The sequence below is a fragment of the Terrapene carolina genome, unplaced genomic scaffold (assembly GCF_002925995.2).
Source record: "Terrapene carolina triunguis isolate 2854851 unplaced genomic scaffold, T_m_triunguis-2.0 Scaffold210, whole genome shotgun sequence".
Taxonomy (NCBI): domain Eukaryota; kingdom Metazoa; phylum Chordata; order Testudines; family Emydidae; genus Terrapene; species Terrapene triunguis.
Genome location: NW_020664561.1, coordinates 24,573,722 through 24,590,908, shown reverse-complemented (window position 1 = coordinate 24,590,908; position 17,187 = coordinate 24,573,722). Strand labels below are relative to the sequence as shown.

The following is a 17,187-nucleotide window of genomic DNA, read 5'->3' as shown; positions in this document are numbered from 1 at the left end:
ATCCCACACCCTCCCGCACCCCAACTCCCTGCCCTGAGCCCCCTGCCACACTCTGCACCCCAACCCCCTGCTGCACCCCTCACCCCTCCTGCACCCCACATCCCAATTCCCTACCCTGAGCCCCCTGCCATACCCTGCACACCTCCTGCACCTCAACTCCCTGCCCTGAGCCCCCATCACACCCCGCACCCCTCCTACACCCCCTGGGGGCAGGGAGGGGGCAGAGTTGGGGTGAGGACTTCGGGGAAGGGGTTGGAATGGGGGCAGGGAAGGGGTGGGAAGAGGCGGGGCAGGGGCAGGGCCTCATGGAAGGGGTGGAGTGGGGGCGGGGCTGGGGGCAGCAAGGGGTGGGTGTCAGTGATGCAGCCCTCGGGCCAATGCACTAGTCCTCATGCGGCCCTCGTGGTCATTTGAGTTTGAGACCCCTGTTCTAAGGTCTGCAAAGTTTTCTTGCAGGGAGCAATGCTCCAGACCTGAATGCATCTATACAGCAGCATACTTATTATCTTTGCTGCTGAGTGAAATTCAGTTACTAAAGGGGGTGTCTACAAAGGAAAGAAAGCAATAACTGAAGTGTGATACCAAGCAACAGTGAACCTCAAAAACTTAATTTCACATTAATTCAGCTGGCTTTCTCAAGCTCCAGTAATACCGATTTAATAATTAACTCTGAAGCAAACAATGGGCCAAATCGTTCCTTTAGGTAAGTGTCTTGGAGCTATTTGGTAGCAATATAGTTTAGCAGTTTATCTGAAAGATTCTGTGTATAGGACATAGTACGTTAAATGCAAAAACAAAATTTGGTAATGGCTCGAAATATATTGTTTTCAAGTTTGTCTTAGTTTTAAATGAAATTAGAGGGCCAGATCCTCAGCTGGTGTAAATCAGTGTAAATCCATTGAAGACAGTGGACTATAATTCCTTATGGTCCAGTGTCTGTATCAATTAAGAACAAAAGGGACCCTGTATTTTATTTGTCTTCAAGTTTATTGGACTAATCCTGCAAGTCCTTACTCAGGCAAAACTCCCATTGCAGTCAGTTTCTGTCATCTCAAGGAGCCATGCATGGGGCTGAAATAAAGCCATTGCTGGTCTCCTCATTACATTTCAATTCTGGATGGTGGAAGTTCTGTGAAGAAAGCAATTTCCTATTATTTTGGCCCCATAAATGGCTTCCAGAGACAGTAAAAGAGCCTTTTCAGCAAACAGACAAACAAAATGAATTTTTGCAAAGTGTCTATGTGAATTAGGAGCCAAAGTTCCTTTGACTTTGGCACTTAAGTCCCTAAGTCACTTGGATGCTTTTGAAAATTTTACCCAAAGACAAATGCAAAGTCTGTGTTATTTGGATTTACCCGAATAAAACACTATGTACACATTATATTGGGGATCCAACAGAATACAAGATCTGCACAATTTCCCTACATTCCTTTGAAATGTGAATGTCTGTGGGGTAATAATTCTGCAGGGAAAACCTAAGTCATGGTCTACACTTAAATTTAGGTTGACATAACTATGGTGCTCAAAGGTATGAACAGTTCCCACTCCTGAGAGTTGTAGCTATGCCTACGTAATTGCTTGTGTAGATTCGGCTCGGTCAACAGCAGAATGCTTCTGTTGACCTAGTTACCGCCACTCAGGGAGGTGGAGTACCTACAGTGACAGAAAAACCCTTTCTTAGCTGTAGGAAGCGTCTACACTGTGGCACTACAATGGAACAGCTACTGTGCCATGGCTATACTGCTGTAGGACCCGTTGTGTAAGGCTTGGTCTACACTTACCCCCCAAGTCGAAGTAAGGTACGCAAATTCAGCTACGTGAATAACGTAGCTGAATTCGACATACCTTACTTCGAACTTACCGCGGTTCAGACGCGGTCCACACGCGGCAGGCAGGCTCCCCGTCGACTCCGCGGTACTCCTCTCGTTGAGCTGGAGTACCGCAGTCGACGGGGATCACTTCCTGGTTCGATTTATCGCGTCCAGACCAGACACGATAAATCGAACCAGGAAGTTCGATCCCCAGCCGCCGAACTAGCGCGGCAGTGTAGACCAGCCCTAAGTGTGCCCTAAGTATTAATGTAGGATTGATGTAGGGGTTGATCTTTTCTCAATTTAATTTAAACAACTTGAAAAACATCTGAGAGGTGAGGTGTGATGGCAGGAGTTTCTTTAGCTTCTGAAGCTTTCTTATTTATAATACCTGCAAAATTTTCCAGTGAAGTTACCAGCACACAGGCAGGAATAAGTGTTAACTCCATCTATGCAAGTTGCCCCATTTGCACACAGGTGACCACGGCAGTTGTCTAGGTCCTCTTCACAGTTTACCCCAGTATAACCAGGGTCACAACTGCACTCGTAGGATGCGATTCTATCCAAGCAGTTTCCATGAATGCAAGGGTTTGAAAAGCATTCGTCAATGTTGGTTTCACACTGCATGCCAGTCCATCCCTTGGGACACGTACAACGATAGTAACTATATAAATCTTCACATATCCCATCATGCATACAGGGATCAGAGCTGCAGGCATCCAATTGCAAACAGCCAGTAACAACAGAATTTGCAGATATTTTGAGAAATTGTTCTTCTTGAGGTTTTTTAGTGTGGCCATCATAATTTTCAATGTACGAGAGATAAATGCCGCTGATTTCTATAGTGCTCATGCATCCCCTTAGGCCATCCAGATTGTCAAAAGCTTTGTCGGCAACATAAATATCTATGTCTTCTCTTAGGAAGTTGAGGCTTCCTGTGGCGACTGTACTAGTTGCAGTGTCTTTTTTATCATCTATATCAATGTGCCATCTAGACGACTGGGATAAGGGTTCTGTCATAGAGAGAATCACTTGGTGCCATTTCCCATCATTCACGGGCTGTGAACTAGCTAGGGTCAGCACATAAAAGCTGTTGCCACTTTGCAGCTGAAACACTAGCTTGGTGTTCTGAATGCTAATGGTAATGAACTCTGGCTCCTTCTCAGCATACAGCAGTATCACATCAGCATCCCTAGTCCGAAAGCCAAATACGATATTGGTGAGGTCTCTCCTTATCTTCCCATTGGTTCTGTAAAATATTGCACTGCTTCTGCCGCTAAACACTGCATTGGCAACACCTGTGCAAAAATAATAATATCCGTTGAGAAAGCAGGCCAATTTTAGATTGATACCCGTGCAACATTTTCCCTACTCCACTGTGCCAGGCTGCCTGCCTCTTGTAATTTAAATCTTTCCACTTCTTTCCATGAAGCATGCAAATTCTAACCAGTGTCAATATTACACCTCTTGGCCTCTCATTTTAAAAAATAAGAGTCTGATGCCAATCCCTGTCTCCACTGAAGGCAGTGAGCTACGCTGATTTTCATCAGCTGAGGGTCTAGCCCTAAATGTTGTAAACCTCTGGGGCATCCTAAGTGTTTTTGTCTAAACTCTCACTGTCTCTTAGGCTGCAAGCTCTTTGGGAACTGTGACCCTGATTCGGATCTCATGTATGGCTGTGCAAATCAGGAGAAACTCCATGGAAGGCAGAAGAGATACACTAGTGTAAAACGAATGTATGTGAGATCAGAATCAAGGCCTATTTCTTTGTCTTGTGCCACACTTAACAAATAAACAATAACAAAGGCCCAATCCTCAGCTGGTGAAAATCAGCATAATTCTACTGAAATCGATGGAGCTAGGATGATTTACACCAGCTGTTGAGCTGGGGAAATAACTTTGTAAAAGTTTGTCAAATTCAGGCTGAATAGAACTATAGTGGCTGGTGTTAATTTATGTGCTGTTTTTTCCAAGATGGTAAATAGGTGTATTAGCCAATGGTAGGAATTACAAAAAATGTCTAATAATTAGTTCATGTGTTGATGATACAGTACTTGCCTGAATTTACAATCTTTGTAAACCCCCATTAGCTCCAGAACTGCAGAAAAAATAGAAACCCTCCCACTTCCATTTCTCTCCCTTGTGAAATAGTATCTTTAGGGTTTTTTACCAATTTAGCATGATTATGGTTATATAAAGCGACAACTTGTGACAGTGAATCCGGATCAAAAATCAGGAATAATTCCACTAAAGTCAGTGGAGTTACAACCAGTGTAAAACTAATGTAAGGAGATTCAGGCCCATGATGTTGACGTTCCCTCAGTTAGACACTGGCATATTTCCACTGACTTCAGTGATGCTGCACTGATGGAACTGGGAGGGGAATATAGCCCTAACTGCATAGGGCTGTGAGCCAAGTTTAGTGAACAGAAATATGTCCATTTTTAGGGCCTGATAATCTGATCTCTTTACACATATATTTGACATTTTTCATTGGCATTTTGTCCATTTCAATAGACAAAACTAGTCAGATTTTAAATGTGCATTCCAGGCTTTTTCAGGATATGTCCTATTATATAGGGGGAGGGGAGAGAGTCTCCTATTCATGCTTCAGTTCAAATCTGTATTGGTGTTAGGGTTTGTGAGAGCTGTGGTGGTCGGATAAAGCAGATTACTAGGATATCTGTGGGCATTCTTTGCCAATCTCGGCAAATTTTGGCCGCAATAACCCTTGGGATTACCAATAAGGGATTACTAATGGGAAACCACACAAGAACAGAATCTGCCCTTTACTTTACAATAAATACTAGAAAATCAGTTTATTTGAAATAGTTTGGGAATGGAGATATGGACACTAAGCACTGTGAATGATCACATTGCCTTATGACTGTGTACTCTAAATGCTAAGGCAATGGATGTGCCACTATGTCTCTTGGCATACCAACTCTTGTGCCTCATAAAATGGGAAAGTGAATAGAAACAGTTTCCCCAGCATAATTTATGTCATCTAGGAAACATCAGTGTTTGTAATGTATGTATTTTCAAATTTTACTTCTGTTCTCAGAGAACCAACTAAGGTTTTTTTAAATCAAAAACTTAAAACACTCTTGTGTGGACATTATTAAGCACTTGGCAATGACTAGGTGGCTGGTGTGCTGTTACTCCTCTTTGTGACACTGATCATAATTGTCTTTCTCTTACCTTGTGCCCCCCCACATTTGCTTATTGTACCTACCCATTGTGTCTCATCATAGACCTACATTGCAAGCTTTTGGGGGCAGGATCTGAAATTATTATATGTGTGTATAGCACCTATCACAGCTTGCTAATTGGGGCATCTAGGTGTTCAACCCACACTTGCCCTGAAGGGGTTAATGGAGGCCAGATGGGCCTATTAACTTATTAGGCTGAAGGCTGAGTGGAAAGCCCTAATTAGGGGAAGTTCACCTGTTCAGGAACAGGCAGGGCTTCTATAAAGCCAGGGAGCTGACAGCAGGAAGGCAGCTGCGGGGAGGTAGTCTGCAGTCACTCCCTGGCAGAAGGGAGGTGTGTTTGGGGGCTATAGATACAAGTAGCTCACAGTTGTTCACTGGGAGGAGGGAGTAGAGAGGCTGGCAAACCCCAAAGGGGGGGAGATGATAGCACTAGAGTAAGAAGCAGCCCAGGGAGTAAGCAGCAAAGTTGGGGACTGAACAGACCTTGGCTGCATGTTGTAGGGTCCCTGGGCTGGAACCTGGAGTAGAGGGCAGGCCAGGGTTCCCCTACCAGCCCCTGGGGAAGTGGCACTGGTGGACAGTGAACTGGAAGACTGTGTGGGTCCCAGTGGGAGTGACAGAGACTTGAAGGACTATATCCCGGAAGATTGGAATGCTGAGTGACCCAGCCAAAGAGCCGAGTCACGAAGTAGATACTGCAGTTCCTGGAGGAAGAGAGAGTTCTGCAGACCAGAGAGAGAGATGGAATGATGGCCTGCAACCGCTAGGAGGGGCGTTGACCTTGCGAACTAATCCCCAGAGTGGCCAGAAGGAAGCGCCACCCTAGCGGTGAGTGGAGGCCCTCGTTACACACTTCAGTACTAATAATAAACAATAACAACAAACCAATTCAGTTCTATTGTCTGTGAGTTTAAGGGCATATTATTATGTCTGTCTACATAGAAGTTTGGATACTAATGCATGGAAACAAAGAGATAATTAAAGATACATAACATATCTGTCTCCCAGGAGTTTATGAACGTCCATTATGGCAACCCCCTGCCATTGCCACACAAAAGAGCACTGAGATCCAATGTTAAAGACTGCTAAAGATGTAGATTGCCTTGATTTTAGCAAAAGGAAACAGTGCAATTACTTCCCATCAGTATGTTTATACTCCACTATAATCAGCTAAAATAGTTGATAAGATATCACCTATTTGAATTTTATCATCAAAGAGAATGTGTAATATGTTGATTTAGGTTATAAATATAACTATGTATTTTAAAATATAAATGTGTTTTAATACTCCCTCTGACCTTTTTTTCCTGGCTCAACAACAACCTGCATCATATGGATCTATTTGCAGGTTGCTCCATTTCCTCTATGCTAGAAACCTTTTGCTGACCAACTCTTCTGTTCCTAGGAGTCAGCTATTCTAACTGCTTCCATTGCACTTTGTGTACATTAATCCTGCTTCACAGCATCATGGGGGTATTTTTTGGGAAAAAAGGATGCTTTGGGAAAATACCATAACAAAATCTTAGCGTGTTTTTTAAATTCCACTCTATTTCAAGAGAGGGGAAATAGAAAAGTGATATCCAACACATTGGTTAATGTTCTTATGATAAGTAGTGGTCATTAATTTTCAAATGTACAAGCTTCTTGGAACTCTCATGCTCTTTATTAAGATACCAGTTGAAATGACTATCTTTCAAATACATTGCTGGTGTTAGGATGCTTAAGATAGCTTTTAAAGATGCTTCACTTTAAGAAAATGGAATAAAGCAGTGTGCAGGAGTCTGTCATCTGGCATGTCTTTCCGAAGGAGGGAGAACATTTTAAGATTAATCCTCTTATCTCCCTGCAGTGGCGCTCTGATGGAACAAAGTGGTCTATTTTATAAACATGCCAAGTAGATGCATTGATTAACTGAAGAGTAAAGCCCCTGCAGGCAATATCATTGGAATCCTCACTCCATTGCTTTCAAAATGGGAGGGTAATTTAAAAAAAGAGGCCCAAGTTTAAATGGATCTTAATTTGTGATCAGGGACAGGTGACGGCTTAATTTTACTATCCCATTATTCCATTCATAATACTTCTAATAGCAGTGATCAAGATTCTATTATTTATTATTATTATCATCATTATTAACAAACAAAATTCATCTGGGTCATATGAGAATTGGAATGCTTGATTTAATTGAAAAGTTCATGAAAATCAACATTATCTGAAGTTGTTTCAGTTCCCCAAAGGTAATAGGAATGATAGAAATGTACCTACATTCAAATCCTTGGTGTACCAGCTGGCACTGTGCTTCATGAGGACAAGGGCTGAGTTCACACCACTTAACTTCCTCGCATGCTTTCCCTGCTGTGTTTGGGGGGCATGTGCAAGTGAAGTCGTCCCAGATAGAATAGCAAATGCCACCATTGTGGCAAGGGTTGGACTAAATGGAAAGAGTAGAGACAATCAAAGTGTTAGCAAGTGGCAGTGGATTCACACACAAGGGAAGGCAGGATTGCTTGGCAGAGAACAGAATTGTGTTTACTTTGGATTGAAAGCTATAAAACCTTACAGGTTCCATGCATGGATAGCAAGTTTGGTAAATGGTTATCCTTACCTCACCTTTCAGAACCCTCATATATTTTGCTGCTGATGCCCACAATTTTCAGCACTATTCAGCAAAATCTGCTCTCACCAGCATGTTTATATGTTTAATTAAGATGTCATTACTGTCACATATTGCATGGGAACATTAATGGGTGAAAAGAGGAGTCCTGGCTCTAAACATGGAAACATGCTTTGAGAAATGGCATCCTTACCTTGCAAAGATTGTCACCAGTACAACCCTGGGTCACGCTGATCAGTGTTCGGTTGATGACAGAATACAGTGATGTGGTAGTGGGGAAGAATTCCAGTTGTTGGTTATTCAGTCTTAAATCTTGGATACAGCCTTTAAAATACCCACCATTTATATCAGTTTCTTGTTTGTCTGGGAGTCCTCCAATATAGAGAATATCCCTACTTTGGACTGTTAGTATTGGGGTAGAAATGTAGCCTAGCTGTTGAGACGACTGGAACAATTCAGCCTTATTTGGCTCTATTTTTAATGATATTAAGTAAAAATTTCCATCGCTCACAGTCCATGTGCTGAACAATTTGGTGGAATTTGAGGCTAACATGACTAGTTTCCCATCTTCCAACCAGATCCTTATATACAGAGATGTACTGTTCCTCACAGCTAGTAACAAGCCAGAAGACTTCCGTGTTCGGACAAACATCGATATAGTCATGTTTTCGTTCTGACTACCATCAACAGAAAAAGCAGCATACCCCGAGGAGTCCTCACGTCCAAATCGGCCTGGCATGTACTCTTGAAATGAGGGGGGAAAGAGAGAAAATAAAATAGTTTAAGACTAATTGACTAATGGAGGCAGCACAATGGTCAAACATCTACCACTGATAAAAAGAGGCACCTGCAAGTGTTTAAGGACAAAATAAGGATCTGATTCTGGTCTGAGTGGCTTCAATGGCAAAATTCTCATTGACTTCAATGGGGGCAGGGTTAGGCTTTATTTTGGTGCTGTAGGGTATATTATTACACCACATTCTTTTCCTTTTGCAGCCTCTGTACATCTTGTGAGGATGTGTATCCAAATGGTTTCTCAGGGAAGACTGCAGCACAGTTATTTGTATTGGTCATGAGAAGAGTGTATTTTGAGCCCAACCTAGCTGTTACCATCCCCTAAAGTCCCAGGGCACAATCCTGGCCCCATTGAAGTTAATGGAAGTTTTGCAATTGACTTCAGCGGTGGTAGGACTTCACCCCAAGACCATATGCACTACTGCTGGCATAGGGAAGTGTAACTTACACCTTCCCATTCCAAGTGGACCCCTATGTACCATTAGGGATTTATCCTCAGAGAGGACAGGAAGTGTTTCCCCTACATATACTCTCTAAACATTCCCATCAAGGAACATGGACAATGTTAAATCAGGACTAGGTCTCCAAACAAAGAGGCTGATAAGAGCATATGCTGATTTAGCATATGCTGATTTAGCACATGCTCTTATTTTCTATTCAGTTTCTACACATCACCATCCACTCTGGAGCTGTGATAGACCTCTATTCCCTTGGCAGATTACACCTATGCTGATCTGCATCAGCCTAGATCCATCAGTGAATCTGGCTCCCAAACTGTCATTTCTATATATGATCAGTCTCTGCCAACACATGACACTGCTGTGCCACCAAGGTAGGCAAAGGATCTAGAATTCAAGACACTTTTTTAAAATTTTGTTTTTATCAGTTAAGATGATTAAACCAGAACTCCTCTCTCTCTCTCTCTGTCTGTCTCTATTTTCCATAATGAAGCAAAGATATTTAATTACAAACCGAAACTGTCTCCCAAACCATTGTAATGAAAACTACTTATTCTGATGCATCAGCTTTTTGAACCACAGTATTTCTACTCGTTTTACATTTTAAGTTTCAAAATCTTGTTCTCCATATTATAGGCTTTCTGCCTAAACACTTTCAAGAGCTATTTTTTTTAGTATGTCAAATGCATAAAAAGTGTCAACCTGGTTTAAACAAAGAAATCACTCCTGTAACTAAACAGTCAGAGTCCTCTTTTGTGCAGTAAAACTCCTGGACTGGGACCTCATATGTCAAGTTTCTGCCTGCAGCACTACTTTTTTTATGACTTGGTTATAAAACCCATGAAAATAGGGGATTGATTGTGGAAACCCTAACAGTCCTTTAACAACCATGGTGTTAGTATGTGCCACAGTAATATTATTTAGTAAGGGGAATAAATCCCTGACTTGTTCCTGAATAGACAATTTCATAAATAACTACGTATGAAATATTTTAATTTTATGAAAGAGATTATCTACGTTTCTTTCTTTATCTGCTTGTTAAAACCATGACATGTAGAAATAAATCTTCCCTTTTGCTGGAATGGGTGTTTTGAGGCATGAGAGCTTTGTAGAATGCACCCTCTCTAGAAGGCAGTCCTTGAGAACTAAGCATTTTTCATGTGAAAAAAGCGAGCATTTCTAATGGAGTTAGGAGCTGGAGTACAGGAGCCTTGCGACATTAGAAGAAAGGGTGAGTCTTAGAAAAAGGTAATTCTGTACTTGAAATTTTCTATTACTTTGCCACAAAAAAAATATTGAATCTGATCTTGGGTTTGATGGGACAGTTAGCATCACCTTGGTCAATATTAACTTCTTGTGTCACTACATCTGGATGCTGATCAAAATAAGTCAACATCTGTTTGTTATTTTGTGTATGTAGTGAAAATATTGCCTCATGTCAATTAAATCCTTGGCAGCAACTTTTCTTCAAAAGGACACCAACATTTCTTATGTTATCCCTAGCCACAAGTCCCCTCCTCACCACTGCCATAGTGTTTTAAGTACTGCATATATCTAAAATCCATGTATCAAAGTGGCATGGTGGTATGATTTGCAAGGAATATTGCGGTCAGCAGAAAAAAAATACCAAATACTTTTTAATCATTCTCAACAGTTCTAATGCAAGAATAAGCCTCTCTTGGCCCTGAATGGTTTTCATTTCACTTCATATAAAGAGGCAAACATATTTACCAGATGTTGTCCTATACTCCAAAGTTGCTTTTCAAACCTTTGGATAAATTACAGCTGGAGTTCAAAGCAGTCTGTTAGAATTACCTCTCAGGCTTTATCATTTTACATAAAAAAAAAAAGGTACTGATAACTATTAAATACAGCATATGAAATGATATAATATTTAAACATTTTGAAAGGGATTTCAAGATGCAGCTTTCTGGTTAAATACATCCAATAACCCCATGGGACCAGATCCTCAGCTGGGATAAATCTGTGTAGCTTCATTGCCTTCAATGCAGCTATGCCAACTTGCACCAGCTGAGGATCTGGCCCTTTGAATCTAGCCAGGGCACTGCTGATGCTCTTCATTTTTTCCAGACTGCCTGGTTTAAAATAAACTGTCTTTTCTTCATCCAACTGTCTTTTCTTCATTCAACATTCATTCAAAGTGTTCCTGAAAGGTGCTATATTTATAACCCTGGAGAATGACGCACTCCGTTTATCCACATAGCAGGTAGAGCATAGCAGACAGCAATGCAGGGACCTCATATCGTCCTTCCAGTTTGCCTCAGCTCATACTTGGTGGAACACATGGAGTAGAGTTACCAACTTTGATTGGATGCATTCCTGGAGATTTCATCACATGACATAATCTTTAATTAAAGATTAATCTTTAATTCCTGGAGACTCCAGGACAATCCTGGAGGGCTGGCAACCCTAACGTGACCTAAAGTGAGGATAATTCGATTTCCAGGCCCATTCAGGTTTTGGCCTCTCTGCTGACTCTGCCCATAAGGATGCCAGTTAAATGGTTTTTGAGACATGGGCACATGTCCAGTGGGAAATTGACTCATTTCACACAGGCAACCAGGCAGCTCTCAGATGGTAACAGCTATTGGTAACTGTTACCCGGGGCTGGACTTCAACCAGCTAAGCAAAGATCCGATTGCCAATCCTCAAGTGTCCATTCTCCCTAGGCTGGTTGGCAAAATGATGCTACTGACTGTCAGGCTTAATCTGCTGGTGAAAGCTCAGATTTGATTTTTTAAAAAATATCTAATTTTTTTCATCTGTTCAATGTTTTATTCATTCTTCATTTACCCTCAAAAACATGAGCACTGCTTTACATACAGATATTGAGACTGGGGGTAAAGCACCTAAGTTAGTTTTAAAAATAGAACTTAAGTTCCTAAGGCTATGTCTATATTACAAGCTAGTGGTGTCATTTCCCCTGTCGTGGATGTACTCACACTAGCTGTCATCAAGCTAGCCAGCCCAGTTTCAGGGAGGTTTGTAGTCAGCCTGGCTCAGCTGTGCCTCCACTGTTGATACCAGGATTACCGTGACTACCCTGCTATTTATATTCACTCTAGCTGGATGAGAGCTAGTGCAAGTATGTGTACATGAACAGGGGAATCACACCCCTAGCTTATAGTGTAGACATAGCCTTTAGGTCACTGGGTGCTAAACCTACAGCAAACCAGAGTTTCCCAAAGTTTAATGGCATATTAAAAGTAAAAAAAAAAATGAAGAATTGGATGAGCAGAACCCATCAATTTACCTTCACTTTTCTGCCTGATTGAAATTTAGGCTTCCTATAGCGAGAACTAGAAAATAATGAACAAGTGCTACTACTAATCTCTTGTGTTTTCTCATCAATTGACAGTAAGCAGCGGAGGTCTTAAGGGTCATAGTGTTTCATCACTGCTATAAACAGATTTGTTATTTGTGATTATGCTTTCAGCTGGCGTTTAATACACTAATGCCAAAAGCATTATCTTACCTGTTGAACAATTTGGCCCTGTGTAAGGCCTGTAGCAGTCACATTGATAACTCAGCCACAAGTTGATGCAGCGTCCTCTATTTTGACAAGGGTGGTTTTCACACCTGTCCTGTTTCGTACAGCCTGATTTGACATTTAAAGATGTTTCACTTGATATGTTCTCTGGGGTAATAATGTTCAAGTCTATTTCAATGTCCTGAAGACAGCCTACAAATGAAGGTGCAGAATGCATATTATAGATGTTAGGTGGAGAGTCACTGCTCCAGTTTCCCACTGGTAAACCACCCAAAAATGTGCTCTGAAATGCAAGCATCAGTTGATCACTATCTATTGCAGCAGTAGATTTATTGACACATGATTCTATACAAGAGCTGTCAAGTAAATTAAGGGTAACAGCTCTTGCTAAGGTTACCTCCACGGAATGCCATTCTCCATCACTGACATTATGTGAAATATGCAAAAGAACCTGTGGCTGGTTATTGACTTGCATGAATAAGTGTAAGTAGCCATTCAGTAACTCCAACTTGACAAACGTATCTTTCTCCCCTCGGTGAAATATAAAAGCTGTAGGTTGCACAGTCTGAAACCTCAGGTTTATGTTATAGAAAGATTCCTTTACACCGGTCATGTCACTGTTCACCCGAAGGAAACCATTTCCCTCAAAAGAAAAGGTGGTTATTGTTTCACAGTGTGTTCCAGTATACCCAGGTGGGCAGATGCAGCTGGATCCATGGTGGCCATTTTTTAAATGAGGGATACATAAACCACTGTTTTGGCATTGATGGTCATTGCAGCCAAGGAGGACCTCCGTACAGTTCCTGCCACCATAAGAAATCCCCTCCTTCCGTCCAAATGGGCAATGACAAGTGTAATTTCCAGGAAAATTCTCACAGGTGCCACCGTTTTGGCAAGGGTTCATGTAACATTCATTGATGTCTTCTTCACAGTGAATACCTAAAAAAAAAAAAAGAAGAAGAAAAAAGATGATTTGATTGGATTAGTGCAGGCCAGTTTTTCCTCAAAATGTTTTAGACATTTAGTAAAATGAACTCTAATTACAGGGGGGATCTGTTTATCAAGGGATGGTTGGTCCCCAATGATTGACAGCAATTAGAATAGATGCTGTTATTATTTTGTATTGCAGTAGTGCATAGTGGTGCCAATCAGGGTCAGGGCCTTGTGCTAAGCTCTGTACATATACCCTAGTGGTAAATAATTGATGAAGAAAAGAGCAAGCTACAAATTTGTCTTGAATGGCAGTGTAATGAAATCGAGATGAAGACGTGATCAAACAAATTGCTTTCCATGGCAGAGTGGGTGTGAAAGTGGCAATTCTTTTGGAAAAATACTTTTTTTTTTTTTTAAATCACATGTTAAAAGCCAAGAACTGTTCGTTAATATGTATAAATAATAAAATAATACATAGATCAGAGACTGCAGGTTCTTCTTTCTCATTTACATTCATTCAGTTGAGGGGAAGAATGGTCCAGTGGTTAGAGCGCTACCCTGGGCTGCGGGAAACCTGGTTTAAGTCCAGCTCTTCAATAAACATCCTGTGTGACCCCGGGCAAGCCGCTTAGTCTCTCTGTGCCTCAGTTCCTTATCTGTAAGGTACGGAATGCTAGCACTGCCCAGCCTCACAGGGGTGTTGAGTGTATAAATACATTAACGATTGTGAAGTGCTCAGATACTACAGTGATGGGGGCCATATACGTACCTTAAATAGAAAAAAACTTTCCCCATAATCATGTCCCCATTCCTCTCTTTATAGATTCAGCTTTCTCTAGGGTGACCACTTAGTCTTGCAAACAGATGGCTCTTTGAACATACATATTTGAAGTTCTGATATTCAATGCACACTTCACCATGTTTCGGGAGCGACTTTTCTCTTCCTTCAACAGATTCACTCTGATGCTAGTAACACATCTCACAGAGATCTGAAACTTAATAAATGGGGCCTAGATCCCCCAGTTTCCCTTCTCATACAGAGCAGCCAGGGTAGCTGGTCACTCATTCAAGAGTGACCAGTACATATTCAATGGAGAGGGGAAATCCATTTACACTCCCATGGACGCCTGCAGAAGATCCCAGTTTTTTGGTTGAAAACTCACATGGGTTTTAACACAGAGATTCCATTTCCCTCCCCAGTTTTTATTCCAGAGAAGGAAAGGAAATGTCTTGAGCTCTTTGGTTGAAATATAATTACAAAGCATGATCATTATGAAGTAATTAACCAAAATAATGTTTGAACCCAAATATCTCCCACTGAAATTAAATTGGCTTAGATGGGTTGGTTGGCTCTCCAGAAACTGTGTAAGAACTCTGTAGTGTAGTTAACAGCATATAAGAAGACACTATTCCCTTCATCGAGGATAACTTGTTATTGTATATTGTACCTGTCTTTGCATGCAAACCTATAAAGAGATTGACCTACTACTGCAAAACACACATGTCCTTCAAGCGAAATTATAGGAACGAGTTAAACTATTTTGATTAGCTTGGAATAGCAGCCATACTAATTCAGTGTCTGTCCACTTTACTCAATCATTGTCATAACTAGCCCCCTGTCTTAGCAATGACCCTTGTCATTTATCATTCTCAAATTATGGTGTGAAGTTTCCAGATGAAAGTTCAGATCATCAAATGTAGCCAATACTATCTCTTATGTTTTGGCAATGGGCTATTACTGCTGTAGTCTCTCCGTTTCCCAGCTACCTTATATATATTCCATCATGAGATGTCTATTTGTACATTAATGTGTAGTGACACCTGACAGAAATATGAATAATTGGGACTGACTTTCTTAAAGTCAAGTTCACTTTCTAAACCTTCATTGACTGGGGGCCAGAACAATATCTGCCTTACCCAGTTTACAGTAATCTATATGCTGTAGTCTTGTCCTGCTTTTTGCTGTACTAGAAGTCATTTGAATATATGAAAAGTGAAGTTCCACTGAGCTGTTGTGCTTCAGCCGATGTTTTAATACATCATCTTCCTGATGTAGCCTACTTTTTCTGCCTTTAACATAGAGAATGAAGTGTCCACAAGTATGTACAACTCAATCGTGCACTGCTGTTGTAGTCATTTGGGTGTCACTGGGTTTTTGTGTCAGGGCTAAAAATGTATGCAATATTGAAGCAGTAGGATCAGCTGGGTGCTTAAGTATGCCAAGAGCTGTATACCCTCAGAGTCGTCAGAATTCATTTAGCAATGTATGGATCAGAGCTTCATACTACACCTTTCATAGAGTGAATTGGCAAAGTGGATGGCACAACATATGGTCTGTCTAGGTACTTATGTATCCCCATTTCACCTATCTGAGCCCTGCATATATATCATTGAGTCTATCCTCCCAGTTTATCCTTCCTGCCATTCATAAAGGTATCACAAAAAAGGGCTGATTCTCCACTTTTTTGCATTCAGTGTAGTCATTCATGCCTGTGGGAAGTGGGTGTGAAGTCAGAATAGTAGCAATCACACCCACTTTGTACTTATTTTGTGTAGGAGTCAATGACTACAGAAGGTACAAAGCAGCAGAGGATCAGGCCTTAAGTGCACATCAGTACAAAAATAAAGTAATGAAAATAATTCCATGAACAAAGAACATTTGTTTGTAAATCATATACATTTCCACTTTGTAAATTAAGTAGAAAATTTACTAATGGTGAAGTATGACAAAGAACAAAACCACACCACAGTGTTCCTTTGTCTACAGAAAGTAAATCCTGGAATGTAAAGAACCTGCATGTTAGGATCAATTTTAGGAAACACTATTTCATAAGAATTTCAATGTCTGAATGTGAATCTCTGTTGTTTAAGCAGTATTAAATGAGATTTCAAAAATAACAACAAACAGTATATATTCTAGTTTGTATTAAGATCAACACAAAACATACACGCAAGCCCCACTGAAAAGCCAAAGATTAAATCCCTGTTTAGTTCTCAAGAATAATTAAACCTCCTTACAAGCACTGGCTGATATTGCTTGTTATTTGCCAATTGGCTGTGCAAGCAAGGACCACTGTCACTCGGGATAAAAGGATTAGTCAATATTTATAGAACTGCCTATGTGGTTCACCAATTTCAGTTTGGTGTATAAGTCGTCATGTAAAAAATAGTTTGCATACGGGTAGGCCATGAGACAAACCAAAAATTAGCGGCGGGAGAGGGTAAGAAGGAATAGTAATTGTCACTTCAGTGCTAATTGTTTTGGTAGTTATAAGCATCTGCTCAGCTAAATACATTGTACATTCTTTTGAAAGTAAAATTATCCAGCCTTCTTTTGTACACAATTTATTTCATAATACAATTTGAAATCAGGAATACTTTAAAAATGTTTCTCTTCATATACTATGTTAAAATGCATCATCTCAGATGGGGAAAAATTATTTTAAAAATTGGATGAAATGTGTCCATTTGATCTTGTACTTGAAAAAACAGATAATTTCTTTGCATTTTTAATGTGCTATTAAGATATTACAACTGTTTACTCACCAAATTTTTCAAATCTTAAATTAAGCTGTTTCAAAATTAGTAGCAAATGATTGCCACAGAAATTGAATGACAAAAGCAATTATTCAAATTTAATTCTGCTAAGTGTCCATTAATTTTTCACTCCATTAAATAATTAAAATTAAAGCTACTACCTGAATTAAACATTTGTTTGCGTCTTTGTTTAGAAATCCGTTTACCATCCTCTCCCATCTCAATTTCTTAATGCATTCTAAATATTATGCAAGTAGCAAGTTGGTATTCAGGCCAGAAACTGTATGTTCAGTACAGTCGAACTGCCAGAAAATAC

The 17,187-nt window shown here is 40.5% G+C and overlaps 1 protein-coding gene across 1 annotated transcript in view; it reads right to left on the bottom strand.

Moving 5' to 3' along the window:
- The window catches only part of LOC112115862 (protein crumbs homolog 1), a 193,831-nt gene that overhangs the window by 45,791 nt on the left and 130,853 nt on the right, over window positions 1-17,187 (bottom strand). Inside the window, exons 5-8 of the mRNA XM_026655619.1 lie at window positions 12,387-13,340; window positions 7,831-8,381; window positions 7,289-7,454; window positions 2,203-3,109 (exon numbers count right to left, since the gene is read on the bottom strand). Coding sequence (XP_026511404.1) covers window positions 2,203-3,109; window positions 7,289-7,454; window positions 7,831-8,381; window positions 12,387-13,340 — 2,578 coding nt within the window. The remainder of the gene's footprint in view (window positions 1-2,202; window positions 3,110-7,288; window positions 7,455-7,830; window positions 8,382-12,386; window positions 13,341-17,187) is intronic.